General features: G+C 45.0%; 1 protein-coding gene and 1 pseudogene across 1 annotated transcript in view; both read left to right on the plus strand.

Annotated features, from left to right (window-relative positions):
• The window catches only part of LOC148534561 (uncharacterized), a 37,133-nt pseudogene extending 15,500 nt beyond the window's left edge, over positions 1 to 21,633 (plus strand).
• The window catches only part of ATF7IP2 (activating transcription factor 7 interacting protein 2), a 132,953-nt gene that overhangs the window by 41,971 nt on the left and 63,005 nt on the right, over positions 1 to 27,977 (plus strand). Inside the window, exon 2 of the mRNA XM_088466764.1 lies at positions 22,414 to 23,221. Within this exon, the coding sequence (XP_088322890.1) occupies positions 22,414 to 23,221 (808 nt within the window). The remainder of the gene's footprint in view (positions 1 to 22,413; positions 23,222 to 27,977) is intronic.

Raw genomic sequence — 27,977 nt, forward strand, 5'->3', positions numbered from 1 at the left:
CTAACAACATTGAAACCAAAGACCATCATACGTTTAATACAAAGGAGAACAGAGAGACCCTGTTCACCAACTCTTGTAAGGTTCTGATTTTGTCTTCAGAGAAAGGAGCTCTGCAGTTCTGTATCAGAGTGAGTCTAGGAACAGCATATGCTGACTTTGAACCAGTTTTTATTTGCAGTTATTCAAAATTTACCCATGTGATTGTACCACTTTAGTAGCTCTCTGGTTGTTTCACACCTTGTCCAGATAAGGAACAGTGATGACCCCCTGAGATCTTACTAGGGCGACAATGGCCACCATGATCTTATTGAAGACTCAGAGCCCTGAACTGGAAATGAAGATCCGAACTAAGAATTTGAGAAAACACGGATATGTTGCCCTATGCAAGATGGTTCAACATAATTTTTCTGACTCTTGGATAAAAAAAAAGGTTGGAGTAGAAACCCTGAGTTCTCTGCTCCAGTGGAATGGGATAAATGACATCTGAATAAAGCAGCACAAGTATGGCCTAACTGTGGACCAATATTTTTTTTTAATGTTTTTTCTGAAGGTTTGTGGAAGAAACTTATGGGCAGAGGCCACTGAAGATCAGGGATGTAACCTAGATCTAATTCTGTAACTCACAGCCAAAGCCATGCGCTACAACAGGACTTTGTCTTACGATCCCACCACGGTAATTGCAGTTCACTCTCCCTGGCACATCCATAACCATGAATAGGTCCATTCTGTATGGTCCCATGCTCTAACCAATCAGAGTGCTCCGATTTGTTCCTATGTCGGTCTCCACCAATGAACTGCCATTACCATTGTGCTTTGAGGCTGTTGTGTCATTCAATTTTCTTTTTATCTTGACAAGTTGGTAAGCTGCCTACATGGACCGAAGAAGATCCTTCCATATTGATCTGAGTAGTTGGTAAACAAGTGGTCTAGGTGTTTGTTAAAGGATTTTTTTCTAAGATCTGTGTATTTATTTTTCACAGGTGCTAGCAGGCTTTGCTGCCAGTGCATACTGGAACTTGTTAAAGTGCCTGTACACCCTGGCAGCCTTTAACATTTGGCATTACTACCTATAGTTCACCAGTAAAAAAAATATATATTTTATTTTTTTTTCCACTATTTGTTAATCCTTCACCCACCACCCAAGCTTTTATTTTTGGTGCTCACCACTTCCATAGGCTGTTTGGCAGTATGGCTGGGGGACTCCATGATGTATGTGTCATTCTGCTATAGGGCCACCAGCCCTAGCTGATAAATCCTAGTGCTGGTTAGGGTTGGACTCCCTACTCTGTCCCCTAATTTTTTTTCTACTGCTAGGATAGGCTTTTAAAGGCCTCCTGCTGTTTGTACTTAGTACATCCTATATTTGATATCCCCAAACAGTCAGCAATGCTCATCAGTTTCTAAACAATGGACAGTTTAGTAAATTTACCCTTGTGTATGTTTTGCACCAACTTTTTTTTGATAAGGGGCTCTATTACCGCTTTCAGACATGAAATCCCGGCTTCAACCTGGCTCGGACCTGGGACACCAAGCAGGGTTTGAAGCCTGGATACCTTTTTCACACAAAGGGGGACGACCCAGGTTATTCCTAGGTCGTCGCCCTTCACACTGGACCTCGGTCTTCCGGCATTCAGTGGGCGCTTGGAGATGATCCCATCTCCAAGCGCCACTGTCCACGGCCAATCAGTTTGTTTAAGGCGTGACCCGGGTCGCACCTTTCACATTTGAGCCGGGCCGTCTACCCGGGTTGCAAGTCCCAGGAAAAACCCTGCTAGCTAGCAGGGTTGTGGACCCAGGACTGTCAACCTGGGTTGCACCTTTCAGACATGCACCAGACCTGGGTTTAGGCATAAGTCTGAAAGGGGTTTAACTCGCCTAGTTGTGGTCGTGGGTAGCTCAGGAAGCATACAACTATATATGATACTCTGTGGGGCCATTGCTAGGAAGTTTATTTATATTTTATTTTTTACACAGTCTGTCATGTGCCTTTTATTTTCCCTTTAGTGCATTACTGTATTTATAAATTCTCTGGAACAGTACTGTATCAACATGTTTTAATCTGAATCAAGAAATGTATAATAATGTAACTAACACTTGGCACGCTTCTGTCAAGTAGTGTTCACACTAAGACTTTTTTTGTGGGCTTGGTGCTGATCGCTGAGGGTAAATTTTAATTTTGAAGGACAAAACTTTGTATATTTCAGCTGTAATTACTTATTTCCAATATCCCCAAATCATATTATACCACAAAATAGTTCCCCTATTTAGCAATCTCTATAAACATACTGAAACATAGCATTACTAGCATTAATAATATTGTAATCAGTCACAGGTTGCCATCCTATATTTACATGAAATTAATTATCACAATCATGCCAAGATCGCTGTGGCCCATGCACATGTCAACTGTACTTTGACTGTACTATGCTGTGTGCATTTTAAACACATAAGAGACACTCATCTGCGGTGATGCACTGTAGTCCAGCCAAGAAATGAGCATATCCCACCTCATACAGACCAGAGGACAGAGCAATAAAGGTTCAGACTTTTCAGGGTGAGCTTTCTTATCTTGTACTGATCACGGTCTTTTCCTGGCTCCAGCCTTGTGGGCTCCGACCAGCTCATCATTCCTTCACATACCCTGTAGACTACAGAGGAGGAGGCTGTGCATCTAGGTGTCCCACGACTTTTGTGAGGCCACAAGCATCATGAAAAATGAGCCCCACAGTTCTCCCTCCTCCTTTTTTGTGTGTGCACCTCCTGGGGACTGAATGAAGTATCTACACTCTCCTCATTCTCCTACTCTACTACCTCTCCTCTTGATGCTATACCCTCACAAGCCTCTGTCTCCTGCTTTACTCAGGGGGCCGATGCTGCAAATATTGTGACTGATGGTTGTCATGTTGATCCAATCTTGCATCTGTGGGCACAGGCATCGATTCTGAGATGCTGGCAGGAGTTTTTTTTTCCTTTAGACACCTCCTGCAGGCATTAGCATTTATTTGCACAGCATCTGCGTCCATAGACTCGGCTGCTTTGCAAAAGAATACAACTCTGAATCAGGCCCATTCCTCTCAATTACTCTTTCAATTCCCTGCGGGGCCATGCCAAAGTAAGGATAATACCAGTGATGGACTGTTTCAGAAGTATGGCTGAGCATTTCTGTCTTATTAATTAATATCCCCCATGCATTAGAATAATAGGTTATTTCTTTCCAGGCTACTGTGTCTTTCATCATGACTGAGTTATCTTATCTACACACTGTATGATGAGTGGCTTTCCTACTCTTATCTGTTCCACACACTGAGTTTCTCATCTTTGCTGTCAGACGGCTGCTTCCCCAAAAACTGTACTCCCATGTTTAGCTGCTTTACTTTATTTAGTTTTTCATAACTATTTTTGTTTGTTTGTGTAATATTTTTGCAACCATTTTTGCTTTTCATATAATATTCGCCAAATAGCCTAAGTTAAATACTACAATCTCTACCACAATATATAAGCATCTAGCTAAGTATAAACTTTTTTTATGGCTAGTGTCGTGTAGCAAATGTGATTTCACCCCTTTCACACTCACCTTCGACCCGAGTTGGCTGTGTTCACACTGAACCCGGGTCAGCCCTGTAAAACCCTAATGATGTCATAAAAAATTGACTTTTTCAGGCTCACAAAGATAAGATCACAAAAGGGAACACAAGGGAGGGTTGAGACTGCTCACAGAATTGCAGGAAGTGTGGCTGATGGATTACCACTGTGTAGCCCTGAGTTTATGAGTGTCTGTGCTTTACTGCTATTTGATTCAGCCAGCGAGAGCATGATGCAGCTTCTGGCAGCATAGTGTACAGTCCTCTTCTTCATCACTCCACTTAGCCATCACTATAATGACAGTAGTAGTATTAACTAGAGATGAGCGGGTTCGGATCTAAGAGATCCGAACCCACCCGAACTAAGGAGACCCGAGTCTGATCCAATCGGGCTCGGATTGTTCCTGCCGATCCGTATCTCCAAATTGAGGCAAAACTACAGAGACGAAATCTTGCAGCTCGCAAGCTTTCGTCTCTTCTATATATAAGGGATGCGTGGGGCGCCATTTCACTCCGGCTTTGGAGACTGATCAGGGAGGGTGGGTAGTGTACAGCTGGTGCTGCTGGTCCATTCTGGGCTGGTGTTGTGTTACTTGTGTTGTGCTGTCTGCTGTGTCCATCTGGGCTGGTGCTGTGCTGTGTTGTCTGCTGCGTCCATCTGGGCTGGTTCTGATCCATCTGGGCTGGTGCTGTCTGCTGCGTCCATCTGGGCCCAAATAAAGTTGTTGTTTTTTTTTGTGTGTAATATATATTTGTCTGTGTGCATGTTAGGCTTAACAGCACAAAATACAGCAAGTCGGCAACGCAAGTTAGTGCTGCCGACTCCAGCCCAAAGTTCTGGAGCAGACGAAATAAAAAAAAAACTTGTCTTTTTTTTATATAATAATAAATAATTGTCTGTGCGTGTTAGGCTTAGCTGCACAAAATCTATCAAGTCAGCAACGCAACTGCTTCAAGACCGCAGAAAATATGGAGGGCTGTCACATGACAGGAGAGCAAGGCCAAGAACCACATGTATCTGCCGCCAGCAGTGCAAGGCTGTCAACTTCCTCGTCCTCTATGAAGGCCCATGCCCCGGGGCTTAAGTCACGCCATCGATATGGTAAAGCTACTTTTATAGAAGTAAAGAAAAGAAAATCAAAAGGCAAGTTGCCTTTAGATAAACAAAACATTGCCAATATGCCCTTCACTACACGAAGTGGCAAGGAAAGGATAAGGCCTTGGACTTTCTTTAGGAAGACTGCTGATTCTGATAGCCCTTCGGAAAAAACAACTGTATGCCCTGAGAAATCGAAATCACAAATCCCAGAGGAGAGTGCAAGTGTGTACGCGGCTGCCATGTATAAGCCAAACCTAAAAACTAGTGTACTGGAGGTTCCTCCAAGTTCCAACATTTGTGTTCCCTCTGTAAATGTGGGGAAGGGCAGTCAACATCTTGCAGACGTAGTCATTGAGGATGCGTCTGTGGAACTGCACATTGAGGAGGAGGATATTTTGGTAGTTGAAGGCGCTAAGGATGATGAGGATGTTGATGATGAAGATGTTGGTGATGAGGATGTTGATGCCGAGGATGACATTTGTGTAAGTAAGGCAACAGCTGTTGCCCATGGATTGAAAAAGCCAAAGCCCATTGTTGTCATGCCGGGACAAGACAAAAAAAATCCACTTTTCACATGTGGAATTATTTCCACCCCGATCCGGACAACAGTTGTCAAGCCATATGTGCCCGTTGCCATGCAAGAGTGAGTAGAGGGAGGGACATAAACCACCAAGGAACCTCCTCCTTGTTACGTCACTTGGAGTGCATTCATCAAATATCAAAGTGTACATCGCCAAGTTCCAAAACTCAAAATGTAACAAGTCCAGTGTCGCCTGCCTGCTCCCTCTCTGTGAGATCCAATCGCCTTCGATCTCCAACACCAACACCTGCATCATCAACATCCTCATTCGTCATCAGGAGTAGTCCTGCTGCAACCAATGTTGGTATTCGAAGCATGATTGTTTCCTCTCCTATCCGTGATTCCGCAGAAGTCTCCTTGATGACTAAGCCTGTTGCTGCTGCTGTTGCTGTCAGTGGATCTTCATCCCAGAAGGGGACCAGGAGGAAGACTACTTGTAGCATATCCTCAAAAAAACAATTAACTGTCAAACAATCGTTTGCTAGGGCATGACAGCATTCACACAGTTGCACAGCGGATTGCTGACGCCATATCAGCTATGCTGGTATTAGATGTGCATCCAGTATCCGCCATTACTGCAGTGGGTTTTCAACAGTTAATTCAGGTCCTGTTTCCTCGCTACCAGATCCCTTCTAGTTTCCACTTCGCTAGAAGAGCAATTCCAAATCTGTACAAGGACATTAAAAAAAACCTTATTAATGTCCTCAGAAATGCTGTTGTACCCACTGTCCACTTGACCACTGATATGTGGACAAGTGGGATAGGGCAAACTAACGATAACATGACTGTGACAGCCCACTGGGTAGGTGTATTGCCTAAAACAGCAACAGCAGCAGCAACATCTACCAAAAGACAGCTGACACAGAGGCAGGCTACTCTTTGTATAACTGGTTTCACTAAGAGGCATACCGCTGAGAACCTCTTAGAAAAACTAAGGGAAATCATTGCTAAATGGCTTACCCTACTTGGACTCTCCTCGGGATTTGTGATTTCGGACAATGCCAGCAATATTGTGAGAGCATTACATCTCTGCGAATTTCAACACGTCCCATGTTTTGCTCACTCAATTATTTTGGTGGTGAAACGTTTTTTAAAAACTGACACGGTCTTGCAGGATATGCTCTCCGTGGCCAGCAAAATATCCGGACATTTTAGACATTCGACGACCGTTTGTTGAAAATTGCATGACCAGCAGGTACTGTTAAATTTGCCCGTCCATCAGCTGATGCAAGAGGAAGTAACTCGGTGGAATTCTACCCTCTATATGCTTCAGCGGATGGAGGAACAGCAAAAGGCCATCCAGGCCTATACAACGGACTATGATATAGGCCGTGGAGGGGGAATGCACCTTACTCAAGCGCAGTGGAGAATAATTTCCGTGTTGTGCAAGGTTCTCAAACCCTTTGAACTTGCCACATGTGAAGTTAGTTCAGACACTGCCAGCTTGAGCCAGGTCATTCCCCTCATCAGACACTTGCAAAATCAGCTGGAGTAACTGAAGGAGGAGGTGAAATGAAGCGAAAGTATGTCGGACTGGTGTATCAAGCCCTTGATTCACTTCTTCAGGATCCAAGAGTCGTCAATCTATTGAAATCTGAAAAATATATTTTGGCAACCATTCTGGATCCTAGGTTTAAGTCCTACCTTGTGAGTTTTTTTCAAACAGACAAAAATCGAAAACTGTACAAAGAGATGTTGGTAAATAAAATTGTCAGCTGCAGCCGCACGTGAAACGCCATCATCTCCTCCTTCAGTTTCTGCAGCTGCCAGGAAAAGACTCAATATGCCTTACAGAATGCCTGCTGGTCATGCAGATCAGTCACCAAAAAGTATCTGGTTGGGCCTGAGAGGACTGCCTACTAGTGACATGTCTTCTACCGTGACTATGTGTGATACGGTTTCCATTCACAGAATGGTGGAGGACTATCCTAGTAGGCATGTCAGACAGCCTCTTTCAGTACTGGCAGGAAAAAGGCAATATGGAGGCCCATACACAAACTGGCTTTGCATTACTTAAGTTGCCCACCCTCCAGTGTGTACTCTGAAAGAGTTTTCAGTGCAGCTGGCAACCTTGTCAGTGAGGTTACTTCCTCAAAATGTGGAAAAGATGATGTTCATTAAAATGAATTACAAATTCCACGAGGAAGACCTCTACCAACAATTACATCAAAAAATGACAGAGGCGCCTGTGGTGGAATCCAGCGGGGACAAATTAGTATTGTGTGAAGAAGCGGATGTACACACTGATGGGGATGATGATGAGGACGACAACAACTTGTAATGTAAAGCCAGTTTGTGTACGGGATCATTTTCATTTCCATGTCCAATGCACATTGGCAGCTTGTTTTATGGGGATCAAAACAAACCAATAATTTCAGCCACAATTGGCAGTCCTTGTCGCTGAATTGATTGGTTTGTTAAACTGTCCTGTTTCGTATACAACATAAGGGTGGGTGGGAGGGCCCAAGGACTATTCCATCTTGCACCTTTTTCCATTCCATTATGTGCTGATTGGGGCATTGCTGTCTGACATGTTAATGTTATGGTTGGTTTAGGAACCAATTATTTATTTTTAGATTCATTTATTAACAATTTAACAGCCAGGGGCTGTACCAATGAATTTCTTTTTATTATTCAGCCAGGGGCTGTTCCAATGAATTTCTTTTTATTATTCAGCCTGGGGCTGTACCCTATGAATTGTTTTTTAATTTATTAATTTTACAGCCAGGGGATGTACCAATGAATTGCTTTTTATTAATTATTCAGCCAGGGGCTGCACCCAATGAATTGTGTTTTACTTTTTGAATTAAATTATTAATTATTCAGCCCAGGGCTGCACCAATGAATTGTTTTTTAATTAATTGTCAAATTTTACAGCCAGGGGCTGCACCAACTATCAATTCTTCAATCCTCAAGGGTATCCCAACCATCATCTTTGCACAGTCCTCAACTCTATTAATAATTATATCAATCAGTTTTGAGCCAGCAAGCTGGATGCAACCTTTTGGCCCTATAACTAGATGAAAAAAAATCATTATTGTGAGGTGGTCAAAATTGACTGGAAACAAGTGGAAATAAATGTTATTGAGGTTAAGACTGTAGGAACAAAAAAAGGCCCATTTTATATGATTTTAGCTGTTTTTTTGTTTAAATTTTTTAAGAAAAAATCCACATTCAAAACCAAAACACGAAAACAAAACACGGAGGTGAGGTTTTGGCAAAGCCAATCCAGATCCAAAACCAGGGGAGATCCAGATCCAAAACCAAAACATGGGGGTCGGCACACATCTCTAGTATTAACCCCTTTCAGACTGCTGGAATGCTGCCTCTGCTATTGTCTGCAGTGTGCTGCCTGTGTGTCTGGCTGCTGACACTATCAAGTAAGACCTAGGAACATATAATCAGCGTTGTTTGCTGAGTCCCAGGTTGGATAACCCAGGTAGAGCCTGTTCACACTGCACTTCAACCTGGCTTGTTCCCGTCTTCAACCCTGCTCGATCCGGGATTTTTTTTGGTGGCACGTTCACACTGCATCTCAACCCGAGTTATTTTTGCGATGTGAAAGGGGTACAATTCATGAAGAAATTCTGGGTCATATTAGTGTTTATAATTGAGTTATTGATGGGTTTGAAATACAACTAAAATGTGGTGTTTATAGATAGTGGATTACTTTCATTTCTCATTTCAAACCATATGCAGAGACTGATAAATACAATATTTTAAAGGTCATTAATTACTAAAGCTCCAAGTTTCTGGGAAAAGTTAACACTGCATTTTTCTGAAATAGTTTATTTAAAGAGAAAAAAGTTAGTGTTAAGTTATGTGGTCTGGTAAGAGATTACCTCACAAATTGGTTTTGGTTCTTTAACATGCATCTTAACCATTTTTGTATTTTCTGAATTTATTCATACATAACGTTTTCAACAAAGCAAAAATTGTCAGGACACAGAAGATCATGTAGGCTGACAACTGAATCACACTCCCCCCTTCTTTTTTTAAGTCCATAGCCAACCTACAAAAATGGTATCAAGGATAAGTACAGTTATATCAGTCATATTTAAGAATTATTTCTAACTAGCTGAAGAACCCGGCATTGCCCAGGTTTAAATTTTCAAGTTAATAAGTTTTATTATGGAATGTCGTCCAAATCCATCCAGTGTAAGTCCCAGAACAGGCTCCCTGGGTCAAAGATCTGCTCTGTGCACTCCTCCTTGAGATCCGACCGTGACCCCAACCACTCCATTAGACATCCCAGACCAATTACCACCCCTCTGTGAAGTTTTCATCCAAATCCATCCAGTGGAAGACCTAGAATAGGCTCCCGGGTCAATGTTCTGGCCAGCGTACCTGCGTCAAAGTTCTGCCCAGTGTATATCTACTGGAGGTCCATCCGGGACCTCAACCCCTTAGTATGTCATTTTGGATCTAATGTTACCACTCCGTGAAGTTTTTGTCAAAATCCATCCAGTGGAAGGCTCAGAATAGGCTTCCACGGTCAAAGTTCTGCCCAGTGTATACCAAAGGGAGGTCCGACCAGGATCCTAACCCCCTAAAACCGTGGCATGATCCAACTAGACTACCTCGCGTTGGTTATTTCCTAATCGGTGCAGGTTTGTCCGAATGCATAACCAGACAGACAAACAGACCAATGAATTTTATATATAACATATTTTCAACAATAGGTAGGTTTGTATTTAGCAGCAGCACTGAGGAATGCCAATATGATGCTGCGATCATTTAATTGCTGGGAACCTTCTGCCAAAGTACAAAGGTGCAGTTTGCCAACTGCTATATATATATATATATATATATATATATATATATATATAACTGTAGTTTTTAGATTTGTTATCCCGTAATTTGGAGGCTGAAAACTCCAACTCCATCCAATGTGTTGCAGTTTGCAAAGGTTTAGGCCAAGCTGCATGATCAAACCGAAAGGCAAACATCCGGTGAGCTTGGCTACTTAATAGCTATGCAGCCGAATTGTTCTGTGAGTGGGATATAAAAGTAAAGTTAATTTATTTACTTAACCGGTTTTGTATACTAGTAGTGTGTGTCACTAGACCAACTACAGTCCATACACCATACCCTTTACACCCGTAACAAATCTCATTATACCTTCTAGCTGTTTTGTTCACACATCTTTGCAGCAGTCGCATGAAGCCCCTCTTGGTGCACCAAGTCCTGTGAGACTCTGCTAGCTTTGGGCGTCTTTTTTGCTGAAAATGCATCTTAATTCGCAATGCAACTAGAGCGCACCAGTAGGCTGCTGATTAATTTGTTATGCAACACTTATATGTCAATGTGCGACTAAGGGCCATATTCAATTAGCGGCGAAAACTGCCTTTTTTTGCCATTGGCGAAAACGGCCATTTTCGGCAAAAAAAAGGCAGAATTTCTGCCAAAAAACACGAGAAGTTTTCTCCATCCCAGACCAGGAGATAAAATGCAAAATCCCTATTTTTGGCTAAAAATGTGGGGATTTCTTTCAGAACCCTTTGGAACCCTAATGATAAATTACCAGAAAAAAAATGTATAAGTTGCATACATTGGCGAAAAACGGCCGCGCAAATTTTGGGCAAAAAAAAAATCATTGAATATGGTTTTAGCGTTTTGGGTCTGATTTTTCGGGGGGCATTATGGGAGCGTCAGTCATCGCACGTGGTCGCAGCAGGCAGTTTTTTACCAGTTTTTAAAATTGCGTTTTTACGACACGAAAATATACTTGCACCCATTTTAACGTACCCCCAATTTACATGGAACAGTAATTTTCTGGAAAATAATTGCTTTCTATCTTTTTTTTCAACAATTTTTTTTTAGTTTTTTTTCTCCCAAAATTGCACGGTCATATTTCGCGAAGGTACGCAACTTATGATTTTTTTTTCCCGGTAATTTATTATTAGGGAGGGTGTCCAAAGGATTCTGAAAGAAATCTCCACATTTTTTGCCAAAAATAGTGATTTTGCTTTTTTTTTTTCTCCTGGTCTGGGATAGAGAAATATTTTCTCCAGTTTTTATTTCACCTGTTGCTGGTTTCGCCTATGGCGCATAAAACCATCCGTTTGTGCCGCTAATTGAATATGGCCCTGAGATTGGATAGGGATACATTGATGAGTTTGGGGGTTTGAGTGACAGAGATGAAGAAGGGACAGAAGTGAAGGAAACAAAAGCATAAGGCTGGGAGATATAGGAGGCATAAAGGTGGAGAGACATAAAGCGGGGGTTAAAGTTCAGAATATGGGATTACATTAATTTATCATATGTAAACTACTAATTATGAATGTAACGCTTTAACTAAATTGTTACTTACTAATGTAACCCTTTTCAGTGTGCTCATTATCCTCACTGTCTGGAGGATACAACTGAGCAGGATAGGAAGCTGATGAATTCTGTGCCCCGGTGGAGTCCCTATGCCTCGTGCGCCACATGTACTCTGTCAGTTATGCATGAAAGTGCCCTCAGGCATGATTTCAAAATTAAGACTTCCATGCTGCCACAGCCAAATAGGTGTAACTACTACCACCACGATGATAATCCAACCCGCCAGAGATCCGCTGCAGAAGAGAGCCTGCCATGCCATGCTTTGAACCAGAAGGGTATTTGCTTCCTGTTTTGCAGTAGCGGCAGTGGGGGTGCTATCAGAGAGGATGACTGGGTCAAGAGCCAGAAACAATTAGCCAGGTGCTCACCGCGTCATAGCCCCACTCACTCGCGGCGTCTTGAATTAGACGCCGCTGAGCGGGAAACATCAGTACCGGCAGCGGAGGGGAGGAGTGAAGACCTCCCGAAGAGTATAGCGTCGCGGCAACATTTCCGGCAGCCGCGCAAGAGGCCAGAAGACAGCGTGATCAAGGAGGAAGGCAGGAAGAGACGGCGCCGCTGGCCAGGACGGGCCAGTGGCAGAAGAATGAAGTTGAGGACCGAAGAGAAAGAGCTAACGAAGCTCCTCCCCGCAGCCTCTTCCACTGTACCGGTAGGCGGCCTTGGGCCACCGTTATTTAACCCTTCCCTAGACCAAAAGGGTTGTCGGGCACTAGGCCCGTGGGATAAATTCAGGCAATAGGCCTGTGGGTATATAGGTGGGCACAAGGCCCGGGCTACATAGGGGACATTATGCCCAATTGAAGGTATATGCTCCACAAATAGATGTGAGTGACCTGGGCTTTAGGCCCAGGTCACTAAAAGGCAACCAGGTGGGCAAATACTGGGGGCAATGCATAGGGGGGATTACTACTGGGGGCAATGCAGAGGGCGGATTACTACTGGGGGCACTGCATAGGGGGATTACTACTGAGGGCACTGCATAGGGGGATTACTACTAGTGACAATGCATAGGGGGACTAAAGGGCATTAATGTGCGCCATAATGTGTAAAGGCTGGGCATGGCTGTATGGCATCATTTGTAAGGGGTTAGGGGAGGTCTGAGAGTTTAGAAAATGTGCCTCATTGGAGCTGGTCACTTTATGCTGTGATCCAGCAGTACATTTATTTTACTTAAATTTTTGTATTTGTTTTTTAAGCATCTTTTACACTAAGAGGTACCCTTCGCCACCTATATCATAGGTGGGGTCCGGGTACTGGTTGCCCTGATGTTTATAATTAATCAGGAAGGAGTGCACAGGGCTTTTTTCAAAAGCACCTGACAGCTCCTTATCGCCCCAGCAAGCCTTCACACAGCGTGAAGCTAAAGAAGAGAAGGCTGTGCTGCATAGAAGAGAGAGAGACTGCAGGAGGACACGCAGTGAGTAATAGCTGCGCATCACCCGGCTCCCTACACGCTGCCCGGCGCTGACACAGCTTGTCTGCTTTCCTTATCTAGCGCTTCAGCGCAGCTCCCGGCTCTAGTACCCGCAGTGTAGGGAGGGGGAGTATTGCTCCTGATAGAGGCCATATTGGGAGCCCTTAGGGATAGAGAAGGGGCGGAGCCTATGCAGTGCGAATTCTCTCTACGGGCGGCAAGCAGCTGTGTATAACAGCGTGGCTGCTGTTTTTTTTTTTTTTTTTTTTCTTCCATTACTCACTACCTGCATCTCTCCCTGGTTCAGGAGGTGAGCAACATATGTAGCAGAAGGCTGGATTTTCTTGCTCCAGGCATCCCTAGACTACAGGATCCTTCTCAAAAAGGGCTGTAAGTGCTCATGGGGTGCATTTAGTAAAGAGCAGGGGATTTATTACTGTGGGGGGTGTCTTCTCCTCTCTTCACCCATCAGCCTTCTGTCTCTGTATACTGTCTGCATCTGTACTAGTATACTGTCTCTTTATTTCTGCACTGTGTGGGTGCTGTATAAATGTCAAGCAGGACTAAGGCTTCTCAAAAGATGTTTGTTCAAAGTGTAGCAACAAACAGACCAAGCCACATGCTACGGGATCCATGTTAAGTGATGCTTGTTTAGTAATGGATACTTCTGCTCCCATTACTAACTCACCCACCACTCCATGGGCTGCTCACATGGTAGGTGTTATGACAGAATTAACGTCTGAATTGGCGGAGGCTCATAAGTCTCAACCTCCGTGGGTAGCAGGGTTAACCAAGTCTCTAGACAGCTTGGTACAGGTTTTGGGTACCGCTACTACTATTCCCTCAACTTCCTTTTAAAAATACCTACTCAGAAGCGTCCTCTTACTACTATCCTCCAATCAGAGGATTCGGACGAGTAACTCCTCACTCATGAGGATACTGAGGAAGGTGAATTCAGGACGTTTTGTATGATGACGGTACAGCGCCTCAAGACTTAGAATCCGTCTCCACGGGGGTGGATCCTCTAATCCTGGCCATCAGGCAGATCCTTAATCTGCCTGAGGATATTGTTCATGCTTCCCAGGAGTGGGAGTTATTTAATGAAGAACCAAAAAGGTCTGCGGTTTTCCCGTTCTCAATGGCCTGGACACATCCGGATAAGAGGTTCCAAATTCCTCGTCTGTTCCCGTCCAGCTATCCATTTAAGTCATCTATGATGGAAAAGTGGGAAACCCCCCCCCTCCTGTTGATGCGTCTGTTTCCCGCCTCTCTAAAAAGACTATGCTTCCAGTACCGGGGGCTACATTGCTAAAGGACCCTTCTGATCGTAAGTTGGAGTCAACGCTAAGGTCTATTTATACTGCAGCGGGGGCTCAACTTAGCTATGATTTGCTGGGCTGATCAGTTGATTTCAGCTTCCAGAGCTTAATTACGTGTACTAGCAGAACACATTTGCAGTTTACCTGGGAGAAGCTTCCAAGGATATTAGTCAGATCAATAATTGTATATCCGCTTCTGCTATTTCTGACCGCAGAGCTCTCTGGTTGCGTTCTTGGCAGGCAGACGCAAAATCCAAACGTGCTGTGGACAGTTTACCGTTCACTGGTGACATGCTTTTTGGTCCGGAATTAGACAAATGGATATCCCAGGCCACTGGGGGCATGTCTTCCTTCCTTCCTTCCTTCCATGGCTTCGGCTCCCAGGAGAATTTACAGAGGACCCTCGTTTCAGTCCTTTCATGCGACACAGCCCTTTCATGGTAGATCCCGAGGTGCCCCCACTCAGGCAAGGGGCGGCAGAGGTCGACCACATACGGTTGCATGTAGACAGGAACAGAAGCCAGCTGAGCATCAGGTAGTATGACGGTCTCCCGTCCCACCTGGGGTCTCCTGTGGTGGGAGCTTGCTTACAGAATTTCAACAAATTTGGAGTCGGACCTCTTCGGACCCATGGATTCGCAAACTGTTTTCCCTGGGATACCGAATAGCTTTCGAATTCTCCCCTCCAGCTTGCTTCTTCACTACGAGTCTGCCAATAGCTACAGACGAGGCTATCCAGTCTCTAATAGTATCAACTGTGATAGTTCCGGTTCCAGTGAATCAACGAGGTGTGGGGTTTTACTCAAACCTTTTTGTAGTGCTCAAACCGTATGGTTTGGTCAGGCCCATCTTAAACCTGTACCTGAAGATGGATTGTTTCAAAATGGTCTCTTCAGTCTGTCATATCAAGCTTAGATTCATGTTCCAGTTTGGGAACTGCATCAGGCCTTCCTGCGCTTTGCCATATTTCAAAATCACTATCGGTTTCAGACCTTGCTGTTCGGATTATCCTCGGCTCCCCGCATTTTCACTAAGATTATGTCAGTTATGATTGCTCATCTCAGGTCATCAGGAGTGAACATAATTCCGTACTTGGACGACCTATTAATCAAAGCTCCATCAGAATCCCTTTTATTGGACCGCGCCTCACTGACACATCAGACTGTAATCCAGCTCTGTTGGATACTCAATTCCAAGAAATCAAATCTCAGTCCGTCCCAGAGGTTTCTGTTTCTAGGAATGATCCTGGATATGGCATCACAGAGGATTTTCCTTCCGGAAGATAAAGCCCGGGTCATTTGGTTGCTAGTTCAGTTGGTACTCGACCGAAGAAGATGTCTATGCTTCTTTGTCTGCGTCTTTTGGGGGAGATGGTAGCTACTTTCGAGGCGCTACAATTCGGATGGTTCCTCTCCCGAGTATTTCAGTTGGACCTTCTATCACAGGGGTCAGAGTCGCATCTACATCGACTGATCCGTTTGAACCCGGCTACCAGGGTGGCTCTCCTCTGGTGGACACAATCCAACAATCTCTTAGCGGGCCGAAGATTTTGGCTATGGGATTGGATAATCTAACAACTGATGTCAGCCTTCGAGGATGGGGAGCAGTGGTCCTCGACTATCACTTTCAGGGTCGTTGGTCTCTGGAACAAAGGTGGCCCATAAATGTGTTGGAACTCAGAGTGATTTACAATGCTCTCATAGAAGCAACACAGTTTCCGAAGTCTCTTCTGGTAATAGTTCAGTCGGACAACGCGACAGCTGTCGCTTGCATCAACCGCCAGGGCAAAACTCGAAGTCGCATGGCCATGCGAGAAGTATCTAAGATTCTCAGGTGGGCCGAGAGTCAGTCGGTGATCCTGTTTGCAATTTTCATCCCAGGAGCGGACAACTGGGAAGCAGATTATCTGAGTCGTCCGGATATCCATTCCAGGGAATGACCGCTGCACCCGCACATGTTTCATGTTCTAGTCCGTCGCTGGGGTCGTCCTCAGGTGGATCTCATGGCTTCTCGATTAAATCATCAGCTTCCAGTATACGTGTCAAGAACTCGGGATCCACAGACAGACGGTTGACGCTCTGACAATGCCGTAGACCTACGACTTTGTTTACCTGTTTCCTCCGATTCTACTTCTTCCTCGAATACTAAAATGGATGAAACATGAGTCGGCCTCAGTCACTCTCGTGGCTCCGAATTGGCCTCAACGAAGTTGGTTCTCGGACCTCTGGTCCCTCTTGTCACACGAGCCGGGGCTCCTTCCACTTCGCCTGGATCTTCTGCTGCGGGGTCCTTTCGTACACCCAAACTTGATGCTGCTGTGTTTTACGGGGTGGCTCTTGAAACCGATATTTTAAGACTCAGTGGCGTCCCTGACTCGGTTATTCCCACCATGCTTCGCGACAGAAAGCCGGTTTCAGCTGCGCATTATCATCGCATCTGGCGCTCTTCTATTTCATGGTGTTCCAGTCGGGACCTTCTGTCTACGACTTTTCGGTTATCCCGGTTTTTACTTTTTCTCCAGACGGGATTAGATTCTGGACTTCGCCTCTTTTCTTTCGACGAAAATTGGCACTTATTCCTGTGGTGCCAACGTCCTTCAGGGGGTCTTGCGTGTGCAGCCTCCAATAGCTCCCTGGGACTTGGTACCTTGGTCTGTTCAATCTTCCATGTTTAAACCTCTGGAGGAGTTTGATATTAAGTATTTGTCTTGTAAGACGGTCCGCCTCCTCGCTTTTGGCTTTGGGTCCCACAAGCCTGTCATGATGATAGGGCAGAACTCAGGACGGTAGCCACTTTCCTTCCTAAGGTGGTGTCGGCCTTCCACATAAACCAACCTATTGTGGTGCCTTCTTTCGTAGAGGATTCAGGTGTTCCTTCTACCCTGGATGTTGTTCGAGCTCTTCGTATTTGTTTCTCGGACGGCGTCCCTCCACAAGTCGGAGGCTCTTTTTGTCCTCCTATGATGCTGTTCGGAGGGGTTGGCCAGCTTCCAAAACAGACGTTGGCTCATTGGATTAGACTAACTATCCGTCAGTCTTATGTCAGCAATGCTCGTCTGCCTCCTCGGTCCATTTCGGCTCACTCCACACCTTTCGTGGGTGCTTCGGGGGTGGCCGGTAAGGGTGCCTCCACTTGCCAATTGTGCTGTGCAGCCACTTAGTCATCTGTTCACAAGTTTGTGAAGTTCTACAGATTTGATACGTTTGCGGCCTCAGCATCAAGTTTTGGCCGCCTTGTTTTGCAGGTTCCTCAGAGTGCTCCCGCCCGTGGAGAAAACTTTGTGACGTCTCCAGCGTAAGCACCTCCAGTGTCCCCTAGTGGATGAAAGAGAAAATGGGATTTTGGTACTTACCGGTAAATCCTTTTCTCTGATTCCACAGGGGACACTGGACGCCCACCTCCACGATCTTTGCCTGCCGGTTTGTTTGTTTCATATGTTTTATAGTTGAGTTGTTGTGTGATGTTCTCTTCTTTCTCTCCTGTTGTTCTCCATCTCCTCTCTGTCTTCATTTTCTAAACTGAGGGCTGATGGGGAATAGAGGGGGAGGAGCTTCACACTTCTAAATTAATTAGTGCCAGCTCCAGCTATCCACACCTCCTATACCCCAGCGTAAGCACCTCCGGTGTGTTAGGATCTGAGTTTGTTGTGGACCCGGGGTTGTAACAGGAGCAGACACCTGACCAGACAAACTGAAAAGTGTTTTTTTTAATGGGTGAACTTGTATACTGATAATATAAAGTCCAGAATATAGGTAGGGAGCTGATGACTTGATACTGAAGTGAAGCAAGAGTGGGTAATGTCCAGGTAGTGATAGAAATAATTAAAAGTATTTGTAATCCAAATGGTTACTGCGAGGCTGCATACAGGATATCAGGTTACAAATTCATACTGGTGTGATGAAATCCAGAGAGGTTATGGAGTAGTTGAATAACTGATTAGTAGCACTGAGATGGCTCAGAATAGAAACAGGATAGCTGTAGAGAGCTAGGTAACGAGGCAGTGTAGGGACAGGGTTAACTGCACACTCAGGTCTTTTGGCAGGGGGAAGGTTAATGGAAGGTGCAGGGTGGTTCCAGCAGGAGACTGTGAGCAGGCAGAGCAATGCAGGCTGCTTGGAAGCTGGGATCCAGCAAAAGCACAGGTGAGCACTGAACAGACAGGTCTCAGGAGCACAGGAACTCTCTCACAGCATACGCTGTGAAATACGTTGCACTGGCAACTATGGGGAGCTCTGAACTCCATTAAGTACTCAGTGCAGGATCGTGAATGGTCGAAGAGAGCATGTGACACGCCAGGATTGGAGCAACTAAGTCACATGACCAGAAGCAAGATGGTGGTGCCCATACCAGAATGGAATGGAAACACCACCAGGCGTACCAGCCAGAATGACAGTGCCTGCGGAACACCTCACACAGCCAACGCCTGCTGCCAGACACCAGCTCCTCCACCGGAAGGACCACGCCACTGCACCCTCACAGGTAATACCTGTCCCTTTTGCCGGGAAACCCTGGTTGTGACACAGTGTCCCCTGTGGAATCAGAGAAAAGGATTTACCGGTAAGTACCAAAATCCCATTTTTCAGTGTCACTTGGCTCTTCTTCCGGAGGGTCAAACATTTCTTCAGGGAGTCCTATGGGACCAGCTGCCTTTTATTACGCTTACAGCTCCTTGGGATCTCAACCTCTTTTTGACCTTTCTCCAGTCGGCTGTGTTTGAGTCTTTAGAGGAGGTGGACCTAAAGTACCTTTCCTGGAAGACTGTTCTCCTGCTGGCCTTAGCTTCGGCTTGGTGGGTTTCTGAACTTGGGGTGTTATCTTGCCGCTCTCCCTACCTGATCTTCCATGACGATTGTGTTGAGCTTTGTATTTGGCCAGCTTTTTTGCCAAAGGTTGTTTCTGCTTTCCACATCAACCAGCCTGTTTTGTCAGACGACTCCAGGAATTCACACTCATTGGTTGTGTTTCAGGCTCTCCGAATCTATCTTGCTTGAACAGCTGCGTTGCGCGAATGGATGTCCTTTTTGTACTGTATGATGCGGTTCGGAGTGGTTGCCCTGCTTCCAAACAGACGTTGGCCACATGGATCCGTCTGGCTATCCGCAAGGCTAACATGGCCAGTGCTCGGCCTCCACCTGTTTCCATGTCAGCACACGACACGTTCGGTGGGAACCACTTGGACTCCGTGCAGAGGTGCTTTTGTGTCGCAGCTTTGGCGTGCGGCTACTTGGTCAGCAGTTCACACTTGTACTGTGTTACCGTTTTGACACATGCTGCCTCGGATTCTGGTTTTGGTCGCAGGGTTTTGCAGGTTTCTCAGCACTCTCCCACCCGGGAGAGAAGCTTTGGGATGTCCCCAGTGTCTTAAGCTCCAGTGTTCCCTAGTAGATTAAGTAGCAGGATTTTGGTACTTACCGATAAATCAATTTCTCTGAATCCACAGGGGACACTGGAGCATAAGACACTGGGGTATAGAGTGGAGCCTGGCACTTTAAATATTTAGGTGTGACTGGCTCCTCCCCCTCTGTGCTCCTTCAGCCCCAGTTAAAGAAACTGAGCCAGAGTGGAGACGGAGAGCAAGGGAATGGAGAAGAAAATGGAGAAACCCACACGTAAGCAGTCCAAAGACCAAAAGGCAAATAAGTTGCAAACACACTGCAAACAAACATGCAGTCCTACAAACAGAACAAAAACGTAACAATGGCAGGTAATGAAGCACTAGGCGGGCATCCACTGTCCCCTGTGGAATCGTTTTTGTTCTGGTTGTATGACTGCATGTTTTTTGTTTGCAGTGTGTTTGCGACTTTTCTTTTCCTTTCGGGCTTTGGACTGCTTACATGTGGGTACCTCCTCAGTTTTCTTTTCCATTGCCTTGCTCTCCATCTCCACTCAGTTTCTCTAACTGGGGCTGATGGAGCATAGAGGGGGATGAGCCAGCCACACTTCTAAGTATTTAAAGTGCCCGGCTCCACTCTATACCACAGCTTCTTATGCTCCAGTTTGCCCTGTGTAATCGAAGAAATTGATTTATCGGTAAGTACCAAAATCCAGTTTTTGATTGCAATGCCTCTACTTTTATATGCTGTTGCTAGCTCATTATTCCATGTTTCTGGGCCGTCAATACGCTCACCATGATCTACAATCTTTGATAAAAGTTCCTTGGCAACTCATATGCTATTGGTTTTAAATTTGTTGTAGGGCGATTCTCCCGGTAATGCACGGGACAGCTACACATTTTCAAACGGCAAACTTCGCCAAAATACCAAGATTTTAGTGGGTCTTAAGTTATATGGTAAGGCATTGCTACTAAGCTATTAACTTTTCATATAACAACTATTTCTTTAACAGACCAGTTTAAAAGGAAAACAAATTTAAAATCATGTGATGCACAGGACTCATAGAAAATATTTTCTACCTTAACAGAATGTAATGAATAATTCTGTGAAGTGTGAAAGGGTACATGCTTGTTAAATGCATTTTCTATTTAAATATACTTCAGATATTGCTTTGGTTTAAATTAAATAAACAACTGTGAAATTTTGTGATTTTTTTTAATTTTTTTTAAAACCTCGTGATGCAGGGGACAATAGAAAGTGATGCACGGGATGTGTGAATTATTACATGTTTTCTAGTCTTGATGGCTGTGTTTAGCATTTTGGAACAATGATTTGAGCGATTTTACGCTTTGTTCAAAACATAATAATTAAATTATTTGTTTCTACCATGACCGGATTAACAATGGGGCGGATGGAGCTGTAGCTCCAGGCCCTCTATTGTAAATAGGCCCACAGGTTCTCAAACTGGCCGGCCGAAGTTGCGTCCACCCTACATTTTGTATGAATTAAACTGTAGGCTCCGTTCCCTGGCCCGTCCAGACTAGTTACTGCTCACCTCAGACGACTGAGCTATCGGGTCAATTTCTAATGACCTCTGCTCTGTAGCTCCGCCCACTGACAGCTGCTGAGCTGCGCCCCGTGGGTTGCCCTGCTGTAACGCTGAGGAGATTACTGATTAGTGCAGGAACTCCTCAGCAGTGTCTGCTGTGCCACTATTGTGCAATCTGCTCTGAATTTTGTAGAACTTGTGAAGTCATTGATGCCAGGCACAAGAGTCCTACATTGGTGAAAAAGACATTCCACGTAATGATGAGATCTGGAAAAATGCAACAAGTATTTCAGAAATATCCAAGTTACATGGAATTAAATGCACACCAAGTAAAAAAGTACAGGCTTATGCAAATGCAGTTTCATCCAATAATGAATTTCAGTTTCAAGTCACTGAAAATGAAATTGAAAAAGGAAACTGGTTGTTGGTAACTTACAATGGACAGCAGTATCCTGGGGAGGTGACACAGGTTATTGGGTCTGAAGTTGAAGTTTCATTAATGATTCAGCATGGTAGAACTAAACAGTGGAAATGGCCAACACATTGGACAAAGATATAAGGTACTTCCAAACAGTTACTTTATAGAACAGTGTGCTGTGAAAACTTTGTTATAATTAACAATAGTTTTTTATGATTTGTAACTTCTGCATTGGTGTAATGAAAAGCCTATCTAAAATGTAGCTTAGAGGTAAATCAAAGTAGTTTCTTATACTTTGGAATGTGTACTTTAATAAATATAAACAAATTGCTGGTTAGTGAAATTAAATTTTTTGTAGTTTCTGTTCACTTTCTGGAGAATCGCCCTGTAAGAGTATACTTTCCTAAACTACAGTACTAGATTGCCAGCTGTTGTCATCTGTACTGTAGGCTTACACAAGCACCCCCTCCTCACATCTACGCACACCTCCATTATCAACCTTGTTCGTACTTGTTCTGTTTTCATGTATGATTCATATTTTGTAGGATTTGTTATTCTAAGTGGGACAGCAGAAGTGTATAGCACTTCCTGAGCAGATGATGATGTATTGGGTGATAATTTGGTGAAAATAACATCTTGCGTAGTAGGGAGATTGTGATATAAATATTTCATTTGCATTTGGTCCAATTTAAAGCAAAATGGTCTGAAATTCTAAATCTGTTTTTTTAAATACTGATGGTGAGCTTAACTTAAACTGGTACAAATCATTTAGTATTTTTTTTTCTTCTTGTAGGGTGCATTAGTAACCAATACAAATGGATCAGCAAGAAAAATCTTCAGAGCAAGAAAAACGATGACTGCAAGCTGTCGACAGCAAATTGCCATCCTTAATAAAATAAAACATTCATCCAATATAGAGAGCGTTGTTACAGAATCAGTCAGAGACCCTGAATTAATGTGTGAAGCAAACTGTATTACACAAGATAACTCTGCCTCTAAAATAAATAAGAGCCAGAATATTTTTTCTAATGGCCTAAAAGTTTCAATAGAGGTTTCACAAGTTGACTCTGAATTGAACATAGGGTGTTCTTACAATAATACATGGAATGAGATTACCAAACAATCTGAAGATAGATCTTCTGTTCTCTTGTCTCCTGTTAAGAGCTCTATTCATATTTCTCATAGTGCACATTTTCAAGTAAAGGAAACAAGTGATGCTGTGGAACCTCAGCTTAATGGCTTACGTCAAGTCACCTCCCCACCAAATACAGGAAACCAGATTTTAGGAGAGAAATACATGCAAACCTCTGAGAGCAGCACTGTGCAAGAGTTCAAAAAAGACTTTCAGCAAACAGACATCGGTGAATGTTCTACTATCTCTGAAAATTTGAATGCATCAATAATACTAAAAATCGTATCTGAAGACAAGTCTTTAGCGAAGCCTTCATCTATTGGCCTAGTGACACCAGTGAGTGTGCTAACTGCAGCTACCAGCAATCGGCTTCATCCCTCCTGTAGCACTGATGCACCTGCTTGTATAGTAAACTCACCTTTGGATTCTGATGCTGGTAATCTATCCCAAAATTGCACTTCATCTGAAAGTAAGTCTGTGTATTCCAAGGTGTCTATATATGCAGAACTGCAACATTATTTGTTGATAAATTAAGGGGGATTAAGCTAATTTCATGGAAAAACAACTGAGCATTGCATATGACATGGATCACATTGCTTTATCTTGGGTCTAGATTCGCGAAGTGGCAGCATTTAAACTGGTCATTTCAAGCGGCAATAACTATAAAACACCACACTTTGCACTTAATTTTATCGCCATTTTAAATTTCCATGTCAAATCCGCCGAAATACAGCCGCATCATAAATCTAGCCCCTAGTCCTAAATACGGAGCTTGTATTAATTAATATGTCATCTTGGTAGATAATTATAAATGGTTAAATGCTGATGGAGAATGCATAAGTGTGTACTCTTTAAGAGGACCTGTACTAGTAAGAAATGTCCAGACCTTTATCAGAGTTTACCAGTGTAATTGTGGTAGCTTGTCATGGTTTGAGGTGGCACATATTTAATTTTTTGATTGATTTTTTTTTCCCACCACTTCACAATTTATCATAAGTACAGCGATTTTGATTTTAACAAGCGGCCTCACACATAAAGACGATGAAGATAAGAGCGGCAGGTTAAGGAGTGGGTGATGGCATCGGGGCGGAACATGGTTTAGAGTTCTAGGGGGTAGCAAGCCTCCTCCAAATAGTAAACCCAAGTTCAGCTAGGATATATGAGTCTAAATGGGATACAGTCAATATCGCGGCACATGGGATGCCAGTGCTTAGAATACCAGCGCTGAAATCCCGACTTCCGGCATCCTGAAGGTAAGTAGCAGGGTTAGGGGGAGGGATAGGCACTAAGGAGGGAGGGTTAGCTTTATTAAGGAGCAGAGATGAGGAGGTTAGGTTTAGGCACAAGGAGGGGCGGTTAGGTTTAGGCACTGAGGGGTGAGGGTTAGGATACCGACCGACAGGTGTTGGGATCCTAACACTGCTGAGCGCCGGCATCCCATACTCCACTCGTCTAAATTATGTTATGGAGAAGTTTTTATAGTAATCCCAGTGAAAAAATTGTGTTGCGTGTTCAACTCTTATCCTTTACATCGTATGGAGATGGGAGACACTGGGCCTGATTCAGAGATGGATGCTATTGCAGCCACGGTTGCAATTTTTCAGTAGAGTCGCAGCGCGGTGATATGCAAATTCTAGTTTCAGCCGTCACATTGTGTACTAGCGAGCGCCGGAAAGTGCAATCCCCTCCAAACACTCCATTATTGCATTCACCATCAACACTTGCGCCGGCCTATGGCAGACGCAGTGTCTTCTTCTCAACTCCGTATAAACATGGCATCTGTGGCTGCGGCTCTATGACTGAGAGTGCAGCCTTTTCCATAGACATATCCCCAAGACTACAATAACACATCCCTGAGACAGACACTTCTTTTTTTTTTTTTTTTTTGTGAACACTTTAGGTTTCCTCCCAATCGTCTCCCAGGGACCCCCATGTTTTTGTATCGCAGTTCATAATGCCAGTGATTCCGTATTGAACAGTGCCTTTGTGTGAACACTCAGGGTAACGCATACATTGTGGAGGTCTGCAGAATCTTTTTGCATACGCAGTAGCAAATAATCTCTCTCAACTCTGCCAACATCGGCTTTGCATCCACCTCTGAATTAGGCTCTCTGTGTCTTCAGGCACCAGAAAAATACACTTTAGGCTCCCTAGGGTGGACAGTTTTTTCCCTTACAATGTGTAGCTTCCTTTATAAGTTGGGTAAAGACAGCTAGTAACTGCCCCAGACTCCTTTTATTCCTTGTGTCTCTTTCCTGTCTCTTAGTATATGCAAGTCAGGTAGTGGTTTGTGTGTTTTCTGTAGTGCAGGGACCTTTTATAGATGACACACCATCTGATGCAGTTAGCTGAGGACAGCCTGGCTACACAGGTAGCACCACTTTGCTGCCTCCAGGAGTAGGTGTGGTTGTAAACTTAAAAAAAAAAACCACTCTTTAATATAAGGTGGAGCTCTGTCCATGTGCACACCACTGCGTCATTGGGTAAGAGCCAGACAGTTTACTGGTCCTTGCTCTTGGAGGCAGCGGTATCTGAAAACAGTGTTGAGCCTGATCCCAAAACGCTGAAATACAGTACAGCTGTCCAAGGTAAGCCGATGAGTTAGGTATTTTCAAATGGTGTACTGTATTGTGGAGAGTTAGACTAGTGACATTGTATTTTTTTGGGGGGGGGGAGTAAAGGGTTGTTTATTGAAAAGTAAATGGGCTTCACTTAGAACTTAGGCATCATAATTATGTATATATCATAATAGATATATTAGGTCTAAAGTCACAACAGTCATTTCAGAATTTAACAATGGTAAGTAAACTAAGTACATGTTAGCAAAATTTTAGAGCAAGTGTGTAATGGTGTGCAGGGCATGGCACCTCATTGGTTACGGGGATTAGAACCTGTGATCGGGAGTCGGGCTGAAGCCATCCGGTCATAGATATAGGTGGCATAACGATGGGATATTCCCAGGCGGCTTTTCGGTCACCTGACGAGAGAAGCTGAGTTACTCAGGAGAGGAGTAACTGCAGTTCAGGAGAACGCGCAGGATGGCTGATTACAGCGGAACGGAGTTGCCCCAGGCGGAGGTGGAAAGTGCGGACGGCGTAACAACGGACACATGGACGTGGTTAGAGAAACAAGTTCTGCCCCCTCTCGCAGCAGTTCTGTTTCTCAGCATTCCCAAGCAAGGAATCCAAACGTCCCAGAGGGGCGGAATGGCTACCCTAGCGGATCGGCTAGTGGAATTGGGTGAAAGGGCAACGTAGTAGGAATGCATGCTCGTCATTCGGATGTGGCATGGCGAGCGGGCACCACTGGGCGTGGTACCCCGAGCACCATTGCAGACTGCTGTACCGTGATCAGATCGTATACAGTTTGCCAAGTTTGCAGACACTGATGGGGACATTGATGGACACTTGCAAGTATTTGAAAGGACTTGTAAACTACACGATTTACGCAAGCAGAAGTGGGTCAGACACCTAGTGCCCAAACTGCACGGAGGACCTGGAGGCCTATCGAGGAGTGGCCACCAAGGACTGTGGTGATTATGATGAAGTCGTAAGGGCCCTCCTACAGCGACACTTTGTCACTCCTGAGTCCTACAGGTAAAAATTCCGGGACTTGCCCAAGAACCCTAACAGCACCCGTGAGCATTCCGCCACCTAGCTGAGGCAGTACGTGGTGAAGTGGGTGAAGGGGTCTGGTGCCACTACCTGGGATGCACTGATTGATCTGCTGTGTCAAGAGCAGTTCTACCACAGGTGTGCCCCAGAGGTGAAGGAGTGGATGCTAGACAGGGAGCCACCCAGCGTGAAGATGGCTGCCCAGGTAGCAGACAAATATGTTACCATTCGGCCAGAAGGGCAGAAGCGCCCGACCAGCAGCCGACCCCAATGGACTGTACAACCAAGGGAACACCCCTCTTCTGCTCATCACGCCCCAAAGCGGGCATCCTCCAACCCGGGTGCTCTTGGCCAGCAACTGCCCCTGCAAAATAATCAGAGACCACCGAGGCCCCAACTGGACAAGAAGTGCTACAGCTGTGTGAAAATCCAAACATCTGAGGATGAACTGTCCCACACCCCAAGCACTCCAGACTCATGCCCCAAATCCGAGTGCTGGAGTCCGGCTTGCTTGTCTAACCCGGGGAGGTGAGTCCAAAGATACTGTTCCTACTATAGTCAGTCCAATGAAGTGTGGCGAGAATCAGGTGGACTTTACGGAGAGAGTCGCCTGCATGGCCAAGAGGCTACCCCAAAATATGTGGCGGCACCTGCAGACGGTCCAAGTAGGGTCCCTGCAGGGACAAGGATTAAGAGACTCTGCGGCCTCAATCAATTATTGTGGGCCCCTACCTTATTGATCCTGCTGCAGTACTGCCATGTCGCACTGCCAAAGTGACCGTGGTAGGTGGAATGGAGCGAGGGGTACCTGTGGCGAGAGTCTACCAGGACTGGGGAGCTGGCCTAGAGTTGAGGGATGTTGCCATCATGAATGGCCTTCCAACCGATGTGATCCTGGGGAATGATCTTGGTGGTGGAATCGTTACCATGTTTGCTGACGCCATCGCCCGAAGTCAAGTTTCCAGGTCACAGTCTACATCAACTACACCAGAGCAGCCCAGCCAGAGGAAAAAGCCCACAGCGGCTAGATGACTGCCAGCGCAGCTTACCACAGCATCAACCAGCCCAGAGGAAAAGATTACAGCGGCTAAATCAGCACATCTATCCAGCATGCCTTATGCCTCTGGTGTGCCTACGTCCCCTAGTAACTCAGAAGATGTTGGTTCTGGCTCATTGGATCCTGTGGGGGTGCCCAGTGATGCTCCTGTTCCTAGTGGTTTGCCAACTCCGGCGGTGAGTATGAGTGACCACACTGACTTCCCTTTGATTGACCTCAGGACTGACTGGCAGGAGTTCAGTGAAGCTCGGCTTGGTGACCCATCTCTGGAAAGCATATCGTGCCACGCTGGCAGTGGCCTTTCAGGGATGGCGGCAGTGAGTGTGACCTGGTGGGAACTGCTAAGATACAGGGTAGCCAGGAAGGTAGAAGGGGATTGGCCAGTTAGGGAGCAAGGTCCCCTGCTTGTGCCAAGTAGATCGGGGAAGACACGCAGTCTAACGCCACATGGGGTTCAGAGGCTGGTGATCCCTCCTTCATCACTGTGGAACAGGTAGCGGACAAGGTGGTGAGAGAAGGCCTACGTGACAGGGTAGGTTCCCCTAATCATAGGT

Source organism: Taudactylus pleione, unplaced genomic scaffold (genome assembly GCF_031769625.1).
Source record: "Taudactylus pleione unplaced genomic scaffold, aTauple2 ptg000066l, whole genome shotgun sequence".
Taxonomy (NCBI): domain Eukaryota; kingdom Metazoa; phylum Chordata; class Amphibia; order Anura; family Myobatrachidae; genus Taudactylus; species Taudactylus pleione.